This window comes from Tachysurus fulvidraco, chromosome 9 (assembly GCF_022655615.1).
Source record: "Tachysurus fulvidraco isolate hzauxx_2018 chromosome 9, HZAU_PFXX_2.0, whole genome shotgun sequence".
Classification (NCBI taxonomy): Eukaryota; Metazoa; Chordata; class Actinopteri; order Siluriformes; family Bagridae; genus Tachysurus; species Tachysurus fulvidraco.
In genome coordinates, this window is record NC_062526.1 from 23,734,607 (window position 1) to 23,758,063 (window position 23,457).

The 23,457-nt window shown below is 39.1% G+C and overlaps 1 protein-coding gene across 10 annotated transcripts; it reads left to right on the top strand.

The window, feature by feature from the left end:
• Positions 1–795: 795 nt before the first annotated feature.
• swt1 (SWT1 RNA endoribonuclease homolog) lies at positions 796–22,285 on the top strand. Of its 10 annotated transcripts, none has more exons than XM_047818111.1 (19): positions 796–996; positions 1,574–1,725; positions 2,033–2,125; positions 2,219–2,280; positions 3,586–4,492; positions 5,520–5,573; positions 5,660–5,792; positions 5,960–6,064; positions 7,691–7,879; positions 7,975–8,068; positions 8,606–8,769; positions 8,880–9,046; positions 9,815–9,953; positions 11,789–11,937; positions 12,577–12,719; positions 12,949–13,092; positions 14,610–14,676; positions 15,908–15,975; positions 21,515–22,285. In XM_047818111.1, the coding sequence occupies exons 2-19, from the start codon at positions 1,720–1,722 to the stop codon at positions 21,603–21,605; spliced, it is 2,775 nt and encodes a 924-aa protein (XP_047674067.1). In that variant the 5' UTR covers positions 796–996; positions 1,574–1,719; the 3' UTR covers positions 21,606–22,285. The 10 variants fall into 10 exon arrangements, 6 of the variants coding, with proteins under 6 accessions (XP_047674067.1, XP_047674071.1, XP_047674072.1 ...); XR_007143798.1 differs by having other exon boundaries at positions 797–996; positions 12,577–12,714; positions 12,954–13,092; XR_007143795.1 differs by having other exon boundaries at positions 798–996; positions 12,954–13,092.
• The last annotated feature ends 1,172 nt before the right edge of the window (positions 22,286–23,457 follow it).

A 23,457-nucleotide genomic window follows, 5' to 3' on the forward strand; every position in this document is an offset into this window, starting at 1 on the left:
AAATGTAGAAGTAGATAGAAATCTTTTGAAGGAGGTAGTACAAGGAGTCAAAACCTTTATTTTTAGTTTTGACTCGTGCTTCATTTTTGAGCTGCAAGCATTAGAACCCTGTCAGAAATATCAAATCTTACCCGGAGCTCTACATCTCACTTTGTTTGAAACATCTTTTCTATAAAAAGAAGAAATCTAATCATAGAAAACTGCTTTAGATGTAGAAAACAGGCAGTATCAAATTTTTGAGTGTTATTCAGCTGAGTGTGTTTATATTTTGGCACAATTTACTTCTTATAAAGTTTTAAAAAGTCACTTTAATTGCTGCTGAATTGGGTTTCATATACAATGTTTAAGGATATTTAGGGATCTTGTGTTTCACACATTCATGTCTACATTTTTTTAATGTGTGCTCATGTCATTATTTGAGGTACTGTGTTTTGAATGTTACTGGGTCACGACAGGTAGAATTTCTTGATAATATTTTAGTACATAATAATTAATTGATCACTTAATTATTTATTTTCTTTTTTGAAGCTTTTAGAGGATTAAACAAACTCACAAAAATCCATCCAATCACAATCCTGTTTGTTGCATTTTCTTGTAGCAATGTAGCCAATCTAAATCCTCCATGGATGACATGTGACATTAGAGCTGCCCAATCACTATCATGAAATTAGAACGGATTTTTTTACGCCCCTACCCATATTCCGATTAATCCCGCCTTCTGTGCTGTGATTGGTTAACACTAAACCATTCTGTACTCGGATTGGTTCTTTTGGTGACTTCCGAATCCTGAATACGAGTGGAATAAAAACAATAACACGTCTGAGTAGCTGTTAGCTTCTCGGTTTGGAAAGTGACATTTTCCTTCAGTTTAATGTCCTTGTGATACAACAAGAGCTTAACGTTTAAAGGTTTGGTGAAATTGTGAGCGGTTTTGTCGGTATTTAAGTATTCAAGACAAAAAAATGAAGCAATACAGTTAAACTGAGCTTTTATTGCGTAAGTAAGGAAACATACTAGTAACTATAGTATTAGCAAGATGCTACAGTATTAAGAGCGCTACCTGGTGCTAACCTTAGATAGCTACCTGGTGCTAACCTTAGATAGCTGACACGTTACTTATAACCTTTATTATTTATCTAACCAGTTAAAACCAGGTAAAAAAAGCTTCCTATTGAAGCTAGACAGTTTAAATACAAACTAAAACTTTTGTACGAATATAATCCTGAACTTTAATACTGTTTTTAATACTGAACTTTAATACGGTGTTATGACAGCTTTCCTGATAAACTGTTAATAGTAATTAACAGTTTATCAGGAAAGCTGTCATAACACTGTCACAATGTGAGGTGTTTATTTGAGATATAGATATGTGTGTATATGTGTATAATATGTATATATATATATATATATATATGTGTGTGTGTGTGTGTGTGTGTGTGTGTGTGTGTGTATATAGATAGTGAGAGTAATGTGTTATGGTGGGTGATACTGCTGAAAACAACCGTGTGAGTGATTTAGTCATAAGGGTTGTTATTTTGACCCAGAATAAAAAGCTGGTTCTGTGTTCATTCAGATCATCTGCAGAGGTCTCGGCTTTGTTGTAAACATCTCTGCTGCAGGGTTTCTGGTTCAATCCTGAGCTCGGTTTACTGTCTGTGTGGACTGACGTGTTCTCCTCATGTCTGCAGGTCTGCTAGTTTCCCTGCACCTACTAGAAACATGCAGGTAAGTGGATTACGCTTATTTGTCTCGTGTGAGTGAGTGTGTGTGAAAGAGTGAGTGTGTGGGCGGGTGTGTGAGCGGGTATATGAGTGTATGTTTATGTTCTCATGTGTTTTATATAGGCTTACTATATATCATTTACACAGCATATCTTATGTATGTAAAGTAATTTCAGCCGTCCAATCCAACGTTGAAACATGTTTCTTCGAATATGTTCACAGAAGATTTTATTGTAGATTTTGTATTTAAGTTATTAGGTGAACAGATGCTCATGTTCCTGACAAATCCACACCATTGTATGTCCTCGCAGGCTGCAGCAATGGCCAGAAAAAAGACAAAAACAAAGAAGCATAAGAGAGAACGAAAAAAACACAGATCGTCATCATCCTCCTGTGAGGATCAGGTAACAACAGAGAGATTCTTAGAGCTTTACATGTTTAAACTTTCAGTCGTTCATTTTTTTTTGTATTTTCTTCATTATTATATGTTGCTTTAGGGAAAAGATGACTCGGATAGACACAGAGGCACTCGGACTGACAACAACAAGCACATGAGAAGGTGAGATTCGGTATTTAGAATTGAACTTTACGGGCAGTTTAAAGGGAACACGCATACTGATCATGCTGAGAAGAGCAGAACGGTCAGACTGGTTTTAGTTGACAGGAAAGTCACAGTAACTCAGATAACCACACGGTACACCTGTGATGAGCAGAAAAGCATCTCCGAACACGTTGAACCTTGAGGCAGATAACAGTCATTACAGAGGTTACAGTGAGCATGGACTATTTTTTTTTTAAAAAGGGCATTTCAAGCAAATAAGACAACATGGATGAAATTCCTACACCAAAAGGTGTTGTTTATTGATTAAAAATGATTGGATTTAAATAAGCATATTGTTTATTGGTTAATAAAATCAAAATTATAATTAAATCACAGTATGCCACAAATGTGATAACAGCGGTGGAAGTAGAAGCTGTATTGTGCTGAGCACTGGCTGTGTTACCTGATGGCTCATGCAGCCTGGATGGCCCACTGTCAGAAGGCCTAGTTGGCCTAATCACGTTAGGTTGGACGCATCGTGGAAGTTAACCGAAGTTGGTTGTTAGACGTGATATGACTCTCTTTGAATGGCAGCATCAGCCACACTGGAGGGCTCAATGGCCAGTTGTAGTGCACCTCGGTAACTCGGGAACACTCCAATTGATCTTCAGGAAAACTTCTACCAGTGCTAAGGCTGGTGTCGACAGTGCGTCCCAAAGTTTCCATGATAAATCGTATGAGCACAATGTCCAGTACAGTTTGGAATTAAAATATGAAACAGGAAAACAAAATTCACTAACACCAAGCTTGGAAAATAAACAGTTAAATAAAAGAAATGACACCCATCTTGATCTCTCAGCAAAGAATGAGCAAAGGCAATGAAAAACCTCAGAAAGATAAGAACCAAGGACACATCTTTTTTATACTCTGTATGTATGAAGTTTTGTTATAATGTTGAAATAATTCTCAATGACAAGAAACAATGGTGTCTAAAAAACCCCAAACTGTCCAAAAAAAAAGAAAATGTGGTGTAGCATTGTACAGTAACAACCAGTTCAGCTGGTCATAGTGTTAGATAATTAGAATTGATATAAGGTGCATGATTTTGAGCCTCATTTTTGAAGAAACTTGGATGTCATGTTTGATCATAAACCTTGCTTTTCCCTACTAAGTTTCTCTTTCTTTATTTTTTATTATCATGCTAGATTGGGTTAGTCATGTTAGTGTGGTGATTGGAGTCAGATAGATTGTTGTAGAGAAGCAAGTTGTCACAGACGCCATTTTTACTGTTTCATTTGATCCAGAAATATCTTATTTCTACAGCAACAGCACTAACGGTCCACAATCACCCAGGGAAATCAGGGCAAACAATGAGACATACAAGAAATCAGACGTAAAAATCATGAAGAAATCAGAAGGAAACAAAGAGTCTCATGACAGCAAGCACAGGGCATTCAGCACCTCAGGGAAACACTCTTCCTCACAACATTATACTTCAACCATGAAAAAGAGCTCCAGCAACAAAATTCCTGAAGCCCCAACCAGAGAGAGACGTGAGTGGAGGAAGAGTCTGAGTAAAGAGCCAGGAAAGAGTGCAGATAAGGAAGAAGAAAAGAGAAAGGATCTCATGAAAAGAAAGGCATCAGAAGAAGATGATTACCCAGTGACCAAGAGAAGATCAGCATCAGCTTCCTGCAAAGAAGAGGCTGATGTAAGAAGCCGAGATAGAAAGAAGTTAGTAGAGGCAGAGTACAGGAAGTCAAATGAAGATCGTATCTCAGGATGGAAACGCAGCAGTCTGGAGAAAAGTCCAAGCAGACCCTCGTCTAAAGAGTCTAAACCCCCAGCATCTGCAGTTACACAAAATGTCAGACTGAAAATACTGACTAAGGGACAGTCTGTGTCGGTCTGTTCCATTGAAGAATCCTCATCTTCATTACCATCATCGTTTTCTCCTTCTCCTAAAATCTCTTTCAAGATCCCAAGAAAGACGAGTATTGTTAAAGCACAGACAAGCAGAGTCTGTTGGCAAAATGTTAAAAAGTCTCCCGTCAGCAGTAAGAGTTCTCCAAAGACCATAGACTCTTCATCTGTGAGGCAGCAAACCAGATCAAAGCCTACAGAAGCTCCTTCTCCGGTTCCTTCCCATTCTCCTCCTGTCCAGAGATTGCAGTCGAGTAGAACAGAAGAGACGAGTGACCCGTGCAGCAGTAACGCTGTAGTGGAACGTGTAAGTCTTGCTTTTTTTTATGTTCACATAACAGAACAAATTTGGTCATAAAGCAGGCAGGAATATCTCGCTCTTAATAGACGTTAAAATATTCAAATCAATAAGCACTCGTCTGTGGCAAATTTGTACTGTGAAATGAAAAGAAGGTTGGTAGAACTGAGTTATTTTTGGTCATTTTTGAAGACGACTGTGTCAGAAATGACAGAGACAAGTTGACTGCAGTCAAATAAAACATCTGGGATGTTTCTGATCATATTAAACCAGTACAAAACTGAAAAAGAAAAAACATATATATTGGCTGATTGACTTCATTTAGAGTGAAATGGTTTATATTTAATTTTACGCAATGTAAGTTTTTCACACTTGAAAACATCAACAGAATCCTACAACTAATCCTGTTATTCATAATATTCATAAAATATTTTACCCTAAACTCTCAGTTAAACACTGAGTTAACGTTCTTAATTACAGAATCAACAGTAATGATTGGATAAATCTCAGAACATAAATCCAACCTGGCTGTTTTAAGAAAATGGCTCAAGCTTTAAGGCTCTGGGTTGTTGATCGGAGGATCGGGGTTCAAGCCCCAGCACTGCCATGCTTTTGCTGTTGGGCCCTTGAACAAGGCCCCTGGCCCTCACAGCTCCAGAGGTACTGTATCATGGCTAACCCTGCACTCTGACCCCAACTTCCAACGTTGGGATATGTGAAGAAATAATTTCAGTCTGCTGTCATGTATTTGTGACACCATAATCTTCAAAAAACATTTGAATGTTTGTTCTTTTTTAACAAATTTTATTTTCTGAATATTTTGAATTCCTGTGTTTTGAAAACAAATGCATGTGATATAAAGCAGGCGCTGTTCACGTTTTTTGGTCCCTCTTTCACTATTTCTATATCCCTGGTGTTTAGAATTCATTTTGGGATTCCATATTGTAAAGCAGAAACAAAACAGTTTTGTACATCATCATTATTTTGTCTATAATGAAGTTAATTAATCATTTGAACGTCACACGTTCTTTTTCAGGCTGCAAGTTTTTATGTTTCAGCTGAAACCACCGAACCCAGTGATGATTACGAGGTGAGTTTTTTATAAGAAATTGTCCAACACTCATACTGAAGATCTTGTGTGTTTTTGGTTGACACGTTGTTCTGTCGCCACCGTAGATGCAGATCGTCGAGGAGTTACACCTGGCTCGCTCTAACAGACAACTGCACGTGAAAGTGGAGATGAGTTACGGAGAGCTGACCAGCATGGACGTAGACCCGTCAGACGAGAGCACCGCCACCACCGCACTCGGTAACATCAGCACTGAAACATACAAACGGGTTGAGTTAAAATTAAATATGTTGCATCACTAATGTAGTAGATGAGTATGTTTGACTCGCATGCAACAAATATTAAACCAATCTTTATTCTTTCATGCGAGTGTGTTACCTACATGTGATAATGTGTAACATCATCAGGTCAGAAGCAGCAGCAACAGCAGGACCTCTTCATTGTGCTCGACACCAATATTCTCCTCAGCCACCTGGACTTTGTGAGGAGGATCAGATCCCATGGACTCGGAGGTAAGAAGTGATCACAAGCCACCATTTATATTTGTATATAAAACTTGCTCTGGTACTTATTGTAGTTTTCAATTCTACAACGCTCAGGTTGTAAGTTAAGCTCATTTTCCGAGGACATGTTTCTCATAAAACTCATGATGAAAAATCATTTTGCTTTTTAGAATGTTTGCACATTTAGCAAAATGCTCTCAGTAGATGAAATTAAAACTAGAATTAAATGAAGCTCCTAAAATTTCTGTGTGATTTCATGCACAGCTGATTGGATCATTTAATCAATGAGCCTAATATAGTGTGTGAGTGTGTGAGTGTGTGAGTGTGTGTGTGTGTGTGTGTGAGTGTGTGTGAGTGTGTGTGTGAGTGTGTGTGTGAGTGTGTGTGTGAGTGTGTGTGTGTGTGTGTGTGTGTGTGAGTGAGTGTGTGTGTGTGTGTGAGTGAGTGTGTGTGAGTGAGTGTGTGTGAGTGTGTGTGTGAGTGAGTGTGTGTGTGAGTGAGTGTGTGTGTGAGTGAGTGTGTGTGTGAGTGAGTGTGTGAGTGAGTGTGTGAGTGAGTGAGCATCATCAATGGGTCCAGGGGTAGTGTGAAGAGCGAGTAATTCAGAACGTGATTGGCTGGAGTAGACGGTGGGCGGAGTCACCTATTTGTGGATTCTTGTGCACGTCTTGACGTTAGAAATGTTTCAAATCCACAAATGCACAGAACGCAGTCCACAAATGACCAGGAAGCAATTCGCAAATAAATACAATTTATAAATATTTTTTTTATTTGCAAATCCCATTTTATTTATTTGTGAATTTCATTTCTTTTTGTGAAATTTGTAAAAATATTTGTGAAACTCTTTATATTTATTTGTGGATCATAGTGTATTTATTCAGAATAACGACACAATTCTGACCCCGTGTGTGTGTGTGAGTGTGTGTGAGTGAGTGTGTGTGAGTGAGTGTGTGTGTGTGTGTGAGTGAGTGTGTGTGAGTGAGTGTGTGTGAGTGAGTGTGTGTGAGTGAGTGTGTGTGTGAGTGAGTGTGTGTGTGTGAGTGAGTGTGTGTGTGTGAGTGAGTGTGTGTGAGTGAGTGTGAGTGAGTGTGTGTGAGTGAGTGTGTGTGAGTGAGTGTGTGTGAGTGTGAGAGTGTGTGTGAAATCTGAATAACAGTAAAATATTACTACACTAAATAAATTTTATAGCGCTTTTTATTTTTTCAAGTCTTGTTTTTTATATTTGTATATCACTTGTATATCACAGAGGGGGTTATTAACTGTTTATATTCTCACACTCACACACACACACACACACAGTAGTACAGCTATATTTCAGCTGAGGTAGAAGAGACAGATGCGTACAGTATTTGATTTTTTAAGTCATAAGTTTATAAGTCACTTTTATTGTCACATCACCACGGCACATGTGCCTTGGTGAGTGAAATTCTTGGGAGCGAGCTCCAGACATTGCAGAACCATTTACATACAGTAGTAACATAACATAAACATAAATAGAACAGTTTACAGACAGGTTAGAAAAAAATGTGCAAAATGCTCAGTATCATGCTTTTATATCATGAATAAGATTTTATGTTATTATTATGTTTTAAACTGGTGAACTAACACTGTTTTGATCTTTATTTTGTTCTGCAGCTCTGGGATTTCCAACACTCCTGGTTCCCTGGGTGGTGCTACAGGAGCTGGACTCGCTGAAAAGCGGGAAACTGTCAAAGAACGTAGAAAACAAAGCCAGACCAGCCGTCGACTACATCTACACCTCCCTGAAGAACCAGGAGCCGCGTCTCTGGGGCCAGTCCATGCAGCAAATGTCTCAAGCTTCCTGTGAGCTGCTGATTTTGTGTTTCTTGACAGCACACCTGTATGAACTCGTGCAGCCTCTCACCTGCAGATGGCGCTGTTTGTTTACTTTGTTTCAGGCGGGCTGGAGTCAGTAAATAATGATGACCGTGTGCTGCAGTGCTGCCTGCAGTACAAGGCCTTGTATCCAGATGGTGCTATCATGCTGTGCTCGTAAGCTGTACATTCAAGATTGTTTGTGCATCTTTACAGGGACAGCGTTGTTTTTGTTTTTCTGCTTGGGTCGAACAAAAGACCTTGTCTTAACCACTGAGCCGATTTGCTCTGGATGTTTTGGTTATTTGTATAGAGCTTTTCATTTTCTTGCGAGGAAGTGGAGGTTATTAACTGTTTAATGTTCAGCAATTAGTTCGAAAGAAAGCGAAACATAAATAAAGAAATAAAATACACTGGAATTGACTGAAGTATTGACAACATAACTGGTGGGAATCGAGAATTAACATTAACAAGTATTATTATTATTATTATATATTTATATAAACGTCACAAACATTTATCTATACAGTATATCTTACGTTTAAATAGCATCCCGGACATCAGATAGTGCTGTTATGATGTAATGATTTATGAGTGTATTAAGAATAAACGTCCCAGGAGAGTCTTTATGATCAGTATCCGGTGAGATTGTCCACTCAGGTTTGGCTTAGGTTTCGGCGTATAACTGTTTCATCATTTCCATTTTTATTACAGTAACGATAAGAACCTGTGCAGTAAAGCTCTGCTGAGTGGAGTCAAGGCCCTGAGTAAAGCCGATCTTCAACAGCAGGCTGAAGTTAACCCTGAGCACGTTCATCACCACTATGACCAGACGCCCGCTTATCCGCATGCAGCACCCATTACACAACATCAGGAAGGTGACATGGCTCCATATTTCGTTATGAAGAATGACTTTACGGTTTTGCTCAAGGCTTTTTACTGTACCACACAATGACTCCTTATTCACTGAATCTGTTATTCATTCAAGCAGAGAAGGCACAAAGGTCACGTGAAGAGGTGAAGGCGAGCAGGACGAAGGAGCCGGATCGGGAGCTGAGCGAGTGTGTGTCCGTTCTAGAAAGCAGCCTGCAGAAAGCTCTGTCCGCCATCCTGGAGGAAGAGATGAAGGCTGCGTTTGGTGACCTGTGGTTAGAGGTGACCTTGACGTAAACATGTACACTTTATTACTCCTGTGTAACGTATGATCTCAGCTTTACACGTCTTGAGATAAAAAACCTGATTTGTGAGTTACTAAGAAAGTTAATGATTACCCAGTTCAACGGAAAACAGACTTACTAAGAAATGAATGATGTTTATTTCTCCTGCCGCCAGTAACATCCTCCAGCTTTTAAAGACCCGCCTTCCTTCCCGGAAAGGCTTAGATGTTACTTATTATTGGGGGAATTTGACTGAAATGATCGGATTATTGTGTGTGAAAAGAGTTTAAATATCAGTTGTGTATAATCCAACTGCTCACACATTTACTCCTGTTTATTTAGAGCTTTTTATTTTGTCCCAGTTACAGAAGTAGTTAAATTGAGCTAAAATATACATTTGAATTAATTAGATCAATTATTTAGATTAGCTTTATTTAAATTGCAGATTTATATCAATTAGAATTGATGTACAGTGAAACGTTCACTAATGAAACGTTTCACTGCAAACCCGAACACTTCACACTTTCTCACACACACACACTTCCTCATTTATGCTTCTCTCTTCCTCCTTCACCCAGTCCTTCCCATCATGCACTTGCTGAGTACAGTGAATAAAAAAATTATATTTTAGTTTAACAATTTTTAATAAATTATGAGTTTTAATTATTAGAATTTTTATAAATCTCTGATCTCTTGTACATTTCATTCACATGTTTCTATCTGCACATTTATCCTTTCTCGAATAACAAGTGTTTGTGTTTCGTAGATCGTTTACGTGAAGCCTCCATGGAGTCTGGATGCTTTGCTGCAATGTTTCCGGAAGCACTGGATCGCTGTGTTTGGAGTCATTATCCGAAGAAGTCTGATCGGTTGTGTGGAGACGCTCAGCAGTTTTGTCTGCACAGGTGTGTGTGTGTGTGTGTGTGTGTGTGTGTGTGTGTGTGTGTGTGTGTGTGTGTGTGTGTGTGTGTGTGCACATTACTGTATCCATGCAGTCCACAGTGTGAATAATAAAAAGTCTCACTGTGAATTTTATTTAAGTTTGATATTTTTGGGTCCGTGCCCTAAACTGCTCAGGACTTATCATCATTGTGGAAAAATTCCCAAAACATTGGGGAAAAACAGTTTGGTGATTCATTACACATAAAGAGTGCTTGTTAAGATTAATTTATTATTATTTTTATCTTGATTACCTTCAGTAGCAGACTGTATTCTTGGCACTGTTTTTATAATTAAACTTTTATACTTTTTAGCAGCTGTTTTCTGCAGGATTTCAGCTGGTGCTCAGCCCCTATATCGTGATCGCTTGTACTGACAGAGAAAGCAGCTGACATTCCCAAAAAACACAAGTTTTAGCTGTGTAGAATTTAACACTGAATTGAGTGATAATGTCGGGTTGTGTGTTAGACATGGTTTTAGCCATCTATTTTCTGCTAGCACGAATTTGCTTTCTTTCTTTAGTTTTTTTTGGCTAGGAGCCATGTCTCAGAGAGAGAGAGAAAGAGGAAGGGAGGGAAGTGGGGAAAGTGGAAAAAGGGCATTGTAAAAGTTTGCAGAGGAGTGGAAAAGTACTGGTCTGTTTCTGTTACCAAGCTCTTGAATGTGTGAGTTAGTGGGTGGGGATATCTTTGTAAGACCTCTGAAGTGTGTGTGTTTGTGTGTTTGTGTGTGTGTGTGTGTGTGTGTGTGTGTGTGTGTGTGTGTAAGGGCTTTCATTAGGGAGAGTTCTTTTTTTTCTTTCCACTGGCTTTTTCACTCTTGCAGGTTTGTATACAACAGCTCACAAGCAGTACGTCCTGCATCAGTGTTTTGCCGCATCATAGATTAACTTGCTCATTCATGCAGAGGATGAGCTGCAAACGAGGTACACAAGCACACAGCTTGAATCTGGAAAAAGGTACAAAAGCCTTCTCAAAGCAACGGTGACAACTGAAAAGGCCATTTTATTTACAGCAACATAAATACAACTGAAAAAAAATATTCTTTCCTGTTTTCGACAGTTCTGGTGTTCTGAAAGACGATTAAAGCTCAGAGCTTTCCTACATTTTCAGGTCAGCCTGCAGAAGCAGTTAAGAACGTGTTCATAGTTAATCCTAAATTGTATTGTATTGTCGTGCATTTTTAGCTTATCAACAGACAGCTAAAGGTTTTGCAGTTATATAGACTGTTATTTCTAGTTATTCGTGTTTAGCACCTCTTTCTCTGAAGGAAAGCAGCCCTAAAGCACGATGCTGCCACCACCATGTTACACTGTTGATATGTTGTTGTTTTTTTTTTCGAGATGTGTCTTTTGTTTTTGTATCAAATGTACCTTTTTTTTTTCACCTTAATAAATTGTGTTCCTGTTCCACCTTTTGGAAGTCCTCTCATCAGACCATAACACATTTTGCCACATTGTTTGGTGACAAAAAAACAGCCCAAACATGAAGAGAGTGCAGTCACATGCAGAAAGGAATCAGCTGATAAGTACTGATTCCTTTCTGCATGTGACAGCACTCTCTTCGAATCGATGTCTTTCAACAAGTCAGATACCATGCATGCTTTCTGAGCTCTTTGAGGACCAAAACCAAGACGATGTAATGATAAATCCTTGAGAAACCGCGATTTATTTTTTTCCCCACTTATTTATACATCCAGGTTATTGTAACTAAATTTATTTCCTATCTTTCCCTAAAAAATGAATTTATTTTTTTTAATTATTGCATAGTGTAATGAAGTCGGTTGTTTCCCTCATATGTAGATGTGTCAGTGGAACGCAACACCATCGTGAACACGGCGTCTGTGGCCGAGGAGTTTCTTACCGAGCTGCGCTTCAGGTCACCATACGGCGGCCACGTAGACTCGGCCCTCGCCTGCATCAAGACCTTACAACACAGACTGAAAGCCAAGGTGAGTCCCAACACACACTTGTTCGTGATACGGTCAATTTAAATGTGTTTCTCTGATTGCGTCCAGGAGCACAGCAACACTATAATCAACATATTCTTTCTCCAAATATACTGTACATTACGATATATTACTATAGCGAATAGTAAAAGCACACAGCATGGAACATGTGGCTGGTTTGTGTGTCGGTCTTTCCTGTCAGAGAAAAAAAAAGACACTGAGTCGACTTGGCCACAGACTGCATGTAGGTGGTTCTGGCTCCGATCACACGATCACAAACAGCGTAAATCAACAAAACATGATGGGACAAGAACTATTCTTTGTAAGAGTTTTCTAGAAAATATGCGGAAATCTTAAGTGGTAACCTTCCAGACATCGGCCTAACTTGGAACATCATCCAACCCTAAAGTTTAAAGCATACAGTGTTTTTCTCCAGTGATTCTTCACACTTTCTCTCACACTTCAGCCCTGCTGTGGGAGTTTACACTTACACTGCAGACATGTTTGTGACCAAGCTTGTTTGCCTTGCAAATGAGGTGAAGTGTGAAACGAAGTAACTGTGTGTGTGTGTGTGTGTGTGTGTGTGTGTGTGTGTGTGTGTGTGTGTGTGTGTGTGTGTGTGTGTGTGTGTGTTGGATTCAGCCTATGAAACTCCCAGTGGATGACAGAAGTGGTGACACTTTAATGGCTGATGCAGTTCAGGATGTAGCTCTGCATCCACAAGCTTCTCATCAGGAAGTCTGGGCCTTATTCGAAAGCATCTGGAACAATTTGTGCCATGTCAGGTGCCACTTTTTTTTTTCTTTTTTTTTTTTCCTTATTAATTTGATGTCTAATATATAAGTGTGCTTGGTCACATCTTGCATGATTAGGGGCCACATTTGACCATCATATTTAACTATTCACAATCTATTCCCGAACGCGGCAGGTTTCCGATGTAGTTTCATTGTTAAAACCTATTCTTTCACTCTCTCTGTCCTCTCTCTCTCTCGTTCTTTTTTATTTCTTCGTTAGCTCAGCTGTGTTCTCAGCACTGCACTTCACACCAGGATCACTGGACTCAGTAGAGCCACGATCCACGCCGCCTCCCCAGGATGCCCTCAGCTGTCTCCACAGACTCAATGCCACTCTCGAGCAGCTGCTGGAGGCCTTCCAGAGGTACTAAAACATTTCTGGATGCTTTATTGATCTGAAACTCCTCTGATCAGTAGCTATAGTAAAAAAAACAAAACAACTATGCTTTGTTTGTGACATTTTGCTGTAATTAAACAGAATGTGCTATGCATTAAGAATCTGATTTTTAAGGATCTGCTGCTATCTACGCAGTTGCACATGATGTCTTACGAAACTAAGTTTTTTCCTCTTATCTCTAACAGTGCAATTGTTACTATAGAAACAATAAGAAATTAGAACCTGCGTAATAATATAAAACTGTTATTTATGTTAGAATTAATATTAGTCGTGCTTTTATAAAAAAGGAATCTATGTGGTATAAAAAGCAGTTGAAGTCCAAGTCGATAGCTGAAGATGGCCGTAGATTGATGTGTTCCTCGTGCTCTAGGTGAGATCTGACTTGTCTCGACATCCCGTCCTTCAAAAGCATGGATTTTCCGGAGGTTCCGGTTTGCGAGCAATTACTGGAACGTTGTGCCTTAGGGAGAAACAGCTCAGAACCAATTCCACATTTAGTGTCTGTTATCTAAACTCCCTTTTATCAAAAGAAGCACAAATTCTCACGAAACAACAGCAGTCTTGTTCAGGAATGTTCCCTGGAAGCCTACATTGATGCTAGATAACTGAAGCGTACTCTATATAGTCTACTTCCTGATTGCTAGAATAGGCTTAAAAAAGGTCAAACGAGTTTTTTTCTCTTTTTTTTTGCACTAGAGCTGTGCTCCAATAAACTTTCCATCTCTCACAAGAGTTATAAATTTGACTGAACTGCTATTTGAGATTTGACCCCAGACACTGTTTATTTAGAGCTTCTTATCTGTTTTTACATTTACAGCATTTGGTAGACGCCCTTTTTCAGAGTGTCTTACATTTCTCATTTATACAACAGAACGATCGAGGGTTTAGGGCCTTGCTCAGGGGCTTAGCAGTGGCAGCTTGGTGGCCCTGAGATTCGGACTCACAACCTTTCTATCAGTAGTCCAACAACTAGGCTACCACATCCCCAATTTTAATAGCTGTCATAAACCATTCACCTCAAGTTTCAGTGCAATCTGTATCTCAAGATGCAGAATTCTACTCAACATGGTTACAAAGACTGGTTAATTGAGGACTTTTTTTTGCTGAAATACAAACCTGCTATGGTCAGAGATCACCAAGATCACATTTTATCTTCATTTTGAAGTTTAACCTGAATGTACACTTTTATGTATCGTGCTGTTGATATACAGTGTGTTTGGATGACTGGGTAACTAAATGAATCATCCTAATAAAATGGCCAGTGATGGGATGTACTATGATGCATATTTATTGTAACACTTTAATGTATTAGTGGAACAAAATTTGTTCAGTTATTGGGTTTTGGATGAGGTTTTCCACCACCTTCAGATTCATCCTACACAAACACTTCTGATGGACAGAAATCCCAAGTGACTTGAGTGCTTCTTGTCTAATTGCACAGAAGGTGAAGTAGGTGAGTGTAATATGTGCTTTCTCTCTTACAGGTTATTGACTGTGGGCAGCAGTGTAGACGACGCTCAGGCTCTGCTATCTTTCATTCACACTAGTGAGGTAAGATTAACAGATAAATCCTTTCCACTTCCTTTGTTTAAAGAGCTGTTTGTATTTGGTGTTGCTCAGTGTTCACTCAAATAAGTGATTCACACAAAAGAGACAAATGTGGATCATTTAAATCCAGATTTTTTCAATCCAGTTCAAATTAGGTGTGAAAGTAAAAAGAGGCAAAATGGCTTGAATGATTAATTGAACAAGATTTAAGGTGCATGTGGTCTGATTGTAAGCTTCCAACAGTTATTTCTGTTCTAACTGGTTGTTTCATCTTATTGTTATTCATAGGAAACTAATAAAGATATAAATCTGTATAAATAGATTACAAATAAAACATGAAAGGACGTATCAGAGATTATCGCTGCATCTGTTGAAAACGCTCGTCTGCCCTCTTCCGCATACACAAGCTCACAGAAGCCTGCCATTGGCTAGTGTCACTGTGATTGACAGGAAAGAGAGAGACAGTTTTACTCCCTGGAAACTCACTACTGTAGAGCTGTAAGCTTTTCTTCATTATCCACAGCTGATGTTAAAACTCTGTGGAGTTGGCTTTTTTTCTTTTCCCCAACTTGTATAGCAGATCTCATTAAATGATTGCGAAACACTTGCCAGACACACATTCAGACGTTACACTCTGCAGCGGTAAAGCAGAGTTAAAGAGATTTAAATTGAAGGCAGTATAAGAACCTGCAGCAAACCATTAAGCATTTATGCTTGCACACATTTGAGCAGGTTATTAAGAATGTAATAAGGTGTACTAAGTGTAAGAAGGGAATCTAGTTTCAGCATTCTCTAAGGTTTGTAGGTCATTATAGCCACACACACACCAAATTATTTATTTTTTTAATTAGGAATACAGCTGGTGTGTGTGAGTGTGTGACTGAGTGAGTGTTTTAATGATTGGATGTTATGCCACTTTAGTGTATAAAACACATCACCAGGTAAACGTTAAACAGCATCTGGAGGTTACAGGCTTTTCACTATTCATATATCAGTGCATCACATTTGAACTGATAACGTTTAAGCCGTGACATTTAATTGGCCGTAGGTTATGTTATCCTAAAAGACCTTTGTTTACAGTACACCAAGAAATGGAGGAAAACCGTGACATTGAAATGGTCAGTTTGTGTTTTCAGCTGACACCGGCTCAGTGAACCTAAGGAGTGTGAGTTTTGATGGTGTGTATTGTAGCTGGGGGCAAAAGGAAAAAGAAAAACGTGCTCTTTGTTTTCAGATTGTTGCCATGGAGCCACGCTTCACTGCCAAAGACCTGTTTGAGTGCCTGTCCCACCAGGAGTACAGGTTAGTTAAGTGATAACACACACACACACACACACACACACACACACACACATTTTATTATTATAGTAGATGATGATTATTTTTACTTAATTAGTATTGTACGGCACTTTTTCAGCATTTAGTACACGCATATAGAAGGGAAATGATCAATAATAGCACTACTCTGGTGTCTCCCAGATCAGGACCAGGTTCCCTCTTGAATATTGTTCCTCCTTCACCACCTTCTCATCTATAACAGATTAATTAATCCATTTATAATTTATGTCCTGGATATATATATTTCTGTAAAGCTGCTTTCTGACCATGTCCATTCTTAAAAGTACTATACCACTAAAACATTTGAATTGAACTGGGTTTAATCCAAATTTCAGTTTAATTAATTCATGTTGATGTTCTGTATGTGGAACATTTTAGGAATTAAAAGGGGGGAAATGTACTTGAATCTAAGCTACGTAAATAAATGACTAATAAATAGTTGAAATAATATCCAGACATAAAATAATATCCATCCAGACAGCTTTAACGAGTCATATCTGAGTATGTTTATTAAACTCAACCATGCTGAGGAGGTTCATGAATGTTAAAGAAAGCTGGACTTGAGTAGATTCAGGGGTTTTATCGTCTTCTGTCTCTTATGTTCTCCTTTATGCCTGTTAGAACAATAGGCTTCTTCCCACACTTTTTGTTCATTATATGAAACATCCTCAGAGAATGATGTTAAACGTCTTTACATATACACTCAGGTAGGTGCAGGGTTGGTTTCAAGATGGTTTTTCGGATATTTCTGGAGTACAGGACTGTTTTTTCCCCCCCTAGTTGTTCAGTGTCTCTATTCCTCTTAATTCTGATATAAAGGCGTCTCTTTCATAGACATGTGGGCATCGAATGAGTCAGCGCAGTTGACTCTCAGTAATTTCTCATAAACTATAACACACTCAGGAATATGATGCATTCATGGAAAACCATGGAAAAAAAAAAAACAATTTTTATTTTCTATGTGATCAGGAGTGTATGTGTTACTGTGGAACTGGATCTATGTGTATCTTTGTGTTTATGTTAAGGTGAGAGGTTTCAGATCCTGCTAACTTGGTGCAGTTTACTTTCCTATCGTTTGTAAACCTACACACTTTATTCAGAACATTTACTCTGTATCATACTTTATCATTATTGTATGCACAGAACGTAATTGTTCATTTTAATTTAATAGCTTAATTCTGATCCAGATGAGAAGTGCCTTCAGGATAGTCCCCATTGCAGGCTGGGAAAATTTTGGAAGGCATGTAACGACCTTGGATTGGAAAAATCATTTTAAGTCTGTTGTGTCTTAACTCAGGTATTCTTTAACCAGGCTACACTTTTGTGTTGTGTTCTTGTTGCTTTAGCTTCGCAGGGGGTCTTGTTATGTGAAACCAGAACACAAACGCAAACACAACAATGCATTGTTCACTCCGTTTTCGACGACCTTGTGAGAACGGATCTGGGCAGCAACTATTGAGTCGATGGACTCTACCTGCTCCTTTCTGCTTTTATTATAAAGCATTGTTTTATTACAATGTTGGTTACATCTCATGGTGGCGTTATCATCTTGGAAGAAGTTTCCATCAGGACTGAAACTTTTCATCGCAGGATAATAAATTTGTATCACTTTCCAGTACAGTGCAGTGCTTTCCTTTGAGGTGAGGTGACAAAGTAAACGCACTCCCCTGGGGAAACACGATAACGTGCCTTTAATTTGTCTCCCGCCGGTACATGAATATGTAAACAAAGCTGTCTGGTTATCCAAGACCATTTAGCAGTTAATACCTTACCCACGCATAGGTCTGATCTCTGTTTACTGATTTACTCGTATTTAATCTTTGTTCTCACACACTGCGTAAACCTACACTTCTGAAACCCACATCCTGTCTTGACGACCTTGTGATGTGCTTTAAGAGCTTTGTTTGATATTTAACACCACAAAACATGCCCTGAATGCTTCTCTCTCTCTCTCTCTCTCTCTCTCTCTCTCTCTCTCTCTCTCTCTCTCTCTCTCTCTCTCTCTCTCTCTCTCTCTCTCTCTCTCTCTCTCTCTCTCTCTCTCCTTGTTAACCTGACCGTAGCCTGTTACATAACACCCAATCTGCAATGAGTATTGAGGTCATGACTTTGTCATTGTAGTGTACCAGGTGTACATTGTTACCAAAGGCAACAAGATAGCAAACACTTCAGAACAGGTCACATGAAAGTAACATGACGTATATAAAGAGGAAAGAGCTTATCATACAACTGGCCCTCTGGATGAGAGCAAGTCAGAACCATTGAATGCACAAAAAAAAAAAAAAAATTGATCACATTTTGGTCCCGTTCACAGCCAAGGAGAGCCACAGAATGGAGGTTGACTGTGACAAGTGCTATCTCGAAGACACACGGGACACTACATCAAGTGTTGCTCATACTGAGTCACGAGGATGTGTAGCGTTCAGAGGAACACGCTACACTCTTCTGAGCTCTTGGCTCCAGATCGGATTAGCGCTGATATGTTTACAAGTACGCGTTAATATCCAATCAGTGTCAGATTATCAGTAGCGTTGCACATATCTCTCTGTGATTTCTCAGGAAATGGGTGCATGTACCCTCTCTTTACTGGAGAGTGCCAGCCGCAGGTACGCCGACAGAAGGCTGAGTGCACTCGAAATAATTTAGTGCATGTTATATTTATCCATCCACTCAGCAAGAGACGACAGAGCCTTCCAGAGATCGCCGCCGGAGGTCGAACACACAAAGCTGTGGTCTACATGAGTGCGGTTCATTTGATGTTTGACCAAGTGCACAGGCATATTGCCAATTTTTTTATTTCTCTTCCTGCTCTTTATTAGGAAAGCAATTTAGTCTGGAAATCGAGGGCATTTTTGAAGCTCAGCACATTGGTCAGAAGTGGAGCTTGTGCTGACTGTGTATGTGTGTAAACGGTGATATTCTGGTGTGTGGTTGCCATGGCAGCAGAGTGGCTCTAAAGGAGCGAAGCATGCAACCTGCACATTTTAGCTAGAGGAGGAAAGTAAATCTTTCCACTTAGAAGAACAGAATCATAATAAGAAGAACGTTAATGATAAGAGCTATTCAATCTATTGAAGGTGTGTAGTAGGGTTATGATTTGCATAAATCTAAAATTTTATTTTATTTTTTTTCTTCAAATTTTGCTCTGCAATAACTTGGTTAAAAAAATAAAATAAAAAAAAACCAAAGTCTTGTATTTCTGTGTACAGTATGTGAAAGACATACTTTTTTTTTTTTACACGTGCAAATATCAACCAATGAGAGTAAAATAGATAGTCGACAGCAGTGAATACTGTATTAATTTGTTATAATCTACGTGACATTCATTCATGTGCATTATAAAGGTGCCTTGTTGATGAGAGAGATCAGAGTAAAATATCCAGACTGCTTCACGTTAACAAAAAGAATACATTATCTAAAACAACCACTCTGTACAGCTGTGATGACTGGAAAAGCATCTCAGAAGCATAACTTGAGGCTGATGGGATACATACACTAATATGTTCTTTCAAAACTGAATTAAAGCAACACAATACTCTCAGGTCTCCATCAAACCCCTTCAGATGATTCAGAATGCAGAAGCACACCTTGATTCCATCTGTCTCATAAGGTCCCACCCCTCTACGTGTCCTTTCTCTGGCTTCCTGTAGGCAAATTCAAGGCTCTGATGCCCAAGTACCACACGTCGTCTGGAACAACATCCCTCTAACTCGATCTGAACACACACGCGTGAAGTTTACGTTCCCTCCTGCAACCTGTGATCAGATAACACACCTCACCTTGTAGTGACAACCTGAGTGAGGCATGAGCTCACTTTCAACAACCTCAATCCAGATCACAGTAGCTTCAAAAAACGGATAAAAGACCCACCACTTCTGGGAAAACTTATCTAACCCCTAACTTCCCCATTCCAAAGAAAGTATATCTGTTCCTAATCTTTACTTTGGACAAAATACTGATGAGTAATTTTCTTCAGTCAATGATAAGTTCTGGGAAGACTTGCTTTAATTTTCTAACTAAAAAGCAGATATCTGTAAACTCAATGGTACAATCCGGTGTCTTTTCAGTCTTGTTGCATAACCGATGTCTGACGTCGTCATTTTGCTTTTTTGCATCAGCATTTAAATGTAAAATTCCTTGAAAGCATCTGTGGTGATGCTACAGAGTGACAACGTGACTCCAGTGTTCAACGCGTAGTCGCTGTGGTTTGTGGTGCGTTGTACACGTGCGTAGGCTGCACCGTCTTCACGTCTCTCTCACAGACCGGTACTGTGTCCATAGACACACTGCAGAAAACGCAGTCGCTACGCAGTTTCAGCCTGCCCTTATTTTTCTGCTACGGACAACAGTTACATAAACAGGCATGCAGAAAAAAAGTGCTGTGAATTCCACCTCCTCTGTTTTTTTTTTTTTTTGTTATGTAACATTCAACAGCGAACAGAAAGCTCATTGCTAGAGTGAGAGAGAAACAGATCTACAGGTTAAAGAAGATTACATGAGCAGATTATAATGTTCACATAAAACAATATCTGTTTTGTTCTGTTCCGTTATTTTATATTTGCTGAGCTTCAGTGTGATTGGACACAACAGCTGGAAAGATATATGTTCCTGCCTAATGAAGATTCTGTAATTACCTTTACACTGACGCAACCGCTTCCTGTGTAAGAACAAAATGTTTCCTGTTTGCAAGTCAGCGGTGAGGAACGGATATCTTTTATGAGTTGCGTTCGGGTGGAAAGAGTCACCGAGCGTTTCTGAGTTGCGTTGGAAAGAGTCACAGAGGACATGGCACGTATCACGAGATATGACTGTAAATAGAAGAAGAATGCTGTGTCCCCAGAGGCTGTTTAGAGTTTAGAGTGTTTATTTCCATTTCAACATGTTGTACAGAAATGAGAATCATTATTATTACACATTTACAGTATTGCACTATGCTCCTCCTTATTAGGACTCATGATTATCAGGATGTCATTTGGTGTGATCTGCTACACTGCACCATGTTCTCTTCAGTAGTCTGTTCTTTATTTCTCCTTTAGTTTACCTTTTGATTAAAGAGAATAAGGACCAGATAGGAACCAAAAAGACTGTTTTTTGTTCTTGTCTCTGTTGCTCTCAATTATTTTTGCCTTCACAAAGCCAACACTGTTCTGTTGGTTAAGCTTAATAGTGAATTCTTCTTCAACTTGCTCTTCTTCTTCCTGAAGCTCAAATTGGCCAATTACACTCAATTCTGCCATAGGGTACGATGACTTTTTTTAACTGATCAGAACAACCCTTTATCTGTTCCTGAAGCTTAAACTTGCCACAATTCACAGTGACTTCCATTAAAACAACCGGACTGTTATAACTCCTAAATCCAGATTAGTGGAACAGAACTAACCGGTAAATATATTGGTTAAAGTTATAGAGACGTTTTTTTTTATCGTATTTGCAGCTGGACGAGAACATGAAGACGTATCATAGGAGCTTTATGACTGTGATTTTTTTTTTGTGTGTGTTTCAGGGAGAAGCTGTGTATAGGTGGAGCACAGATGATGGAGCTGAGGGAGAACCTGCATCGCTGCGCTGCCGCCGTGTGTGGTACGAAAACCTAAAGTCGGCAAAGATACTGACGAGCTATAAACAAACAAACCAAACTATGCCAATATATATATGTTTTCACTCACATCCCAGCTGGCCTAGACAAGTTGGCCTGTGTCAGTGTGTTTCTGGTTATGTTTGTTCTGCGTTCCTGTGAGGACCAGATCCCAATGTTAAATCTGAGTTCTCCACCTAGTATAGCTGCTGTTAGTTCTGGGTGAGTTGCAGAAACTCAGTATTTATTTATTTTTTTACTGTATCATTCTGCTGTGAACTTGGGATGTTTATTATATTTTAATTATTGTGCTGTAGGTGGAGATCAGTGTGGAAGCTACCTCAAAATAAAAAGGTGCCGAATGCAGCCTTAAAAGCCTTAATATTTATAATAATTAGTCCAATCTGGTGGGGACCCGCTCGTTCATTCATACCTTCGTTCATTTTACAGTCAAGGATTAAACCACTTATGAATTAATTACACGTCAATTGACTCGGCAAACCGTGTTTCTCCACGTTCATTCGTTCAGACACGAGAAGCATTCGAACAGAATATAAATTGCGACGTACTCGTATAAAGATTTATGCAGGATTTTTTTTTTGCACTATTAAACCTTGTGTTGTTGTGCATGGTTTATTCTGTTTTATATGACAAATGCGTAAAAATTATGTCATTAAATATATTTATTTCTGCTTATTATTTAAACTGTGGAGTTTTTTTGTGTCCACACAACTTCTTTATCCGAGGAAGTAGGATTGACTCCAGAGAAGACAGAACAAAGACTAGCTGTAAAAGGGATCAGGACGAGTCGATGGAAGCGCAGAGAGATTACACGGCCTCTCATTAACATGGGTAAGATCTGTGAAACAACGGCGAGATGAGGTCATGACAGGATTTGGCTTTCTTGTCGTCGTGCTATAGTCAGATCACAGCATAAGCAGAAGTCAGGCAGGAACTTGGACAGGAAGGTTTAGAGTTTAAATAAGGTAAGAGACTTATTTTTACAGGAGAGTGTCCTTCCTGTAGGTTTAGTGTAAATTTAGAAATTTGAAAACATCTTTAATAAATTTAGGAAAATAAGCATAAATAAATAAATAAACCAATGATCTTCAAGCTTATCAGTTTATCAAACACAAAAAGGTTTGATTTTGCATAACTTTAATAAGATTCAGAAGGATGTTTGGTTCATCATCATAGTGAAATCTCGGTCTAAGTCCCAGCAGAGGCAAACACTGAGACAGACCGTATGCTGCTTCCAAGCCTGACACAATTCTCTGAAGCACCAACCCAAACCATCCCAAAAGATTCACTGATCCACCTCCATGTGTACAGGGAACCAGAAGCGTCTGCTTTCTACGGTCTCCTTTTGCTGCTTCGCTCCTTGCTTTCTTCTGTCAATTAATTCTTACAGAAAGCAAGAAAATGTGTTTTGAAAGTGGAATATTTTCTCTCCATTTCCAATATTTATTACGGTGCCATTTGCACCTCATGTATGTTCTATTATATGATTTTTGCAGGTGAGCAAACCCTTTGGACTCATGAGCAGTCTTCATGTAGATCAGTTATTAACTCAACAAATTGTGCTGAATCCATTGGTCATTGCAGCGTGTAAAGGAAATGATGTCAGTCTGTCGGTCTACCTAAATACTAATATTTCCCAAAGCTGACATCAGGGATGATCTGATTTCCGAGTGATGACCTAAGCTGACCGCTTGTTTGATTCATTGCCCGGTGACATCACCGTGGTTTTTGGCTGTTTGCACTCGGCCTCGGAAACATCCTCTACAATCCTTTTAACCCCGTCCCTGACACTGTGGCCTAATTCCTGAGAGAGCAAGGTGTGTGTCACTGCTGCTTACAGAGGGTTGATG

Coding starts and splice junctions, on each gene's coding strand:
- swt1 (XM_047818111.1), top strand. Junction 5,574..5,659: donor AACCCAGTGATGATTACGAG/GTGAGTTTTTTA, acceptor TCGCCACCGTAG/ATGCAGATCGTCGAGGAGTT. Junction 12,720..12,948: donor AACAATTTGTGCCATGTCAG/GTGCCACTTTTT, acceptor TTTCTTCGTTAG/CTCAGCTGTGTTCTCAGCAC.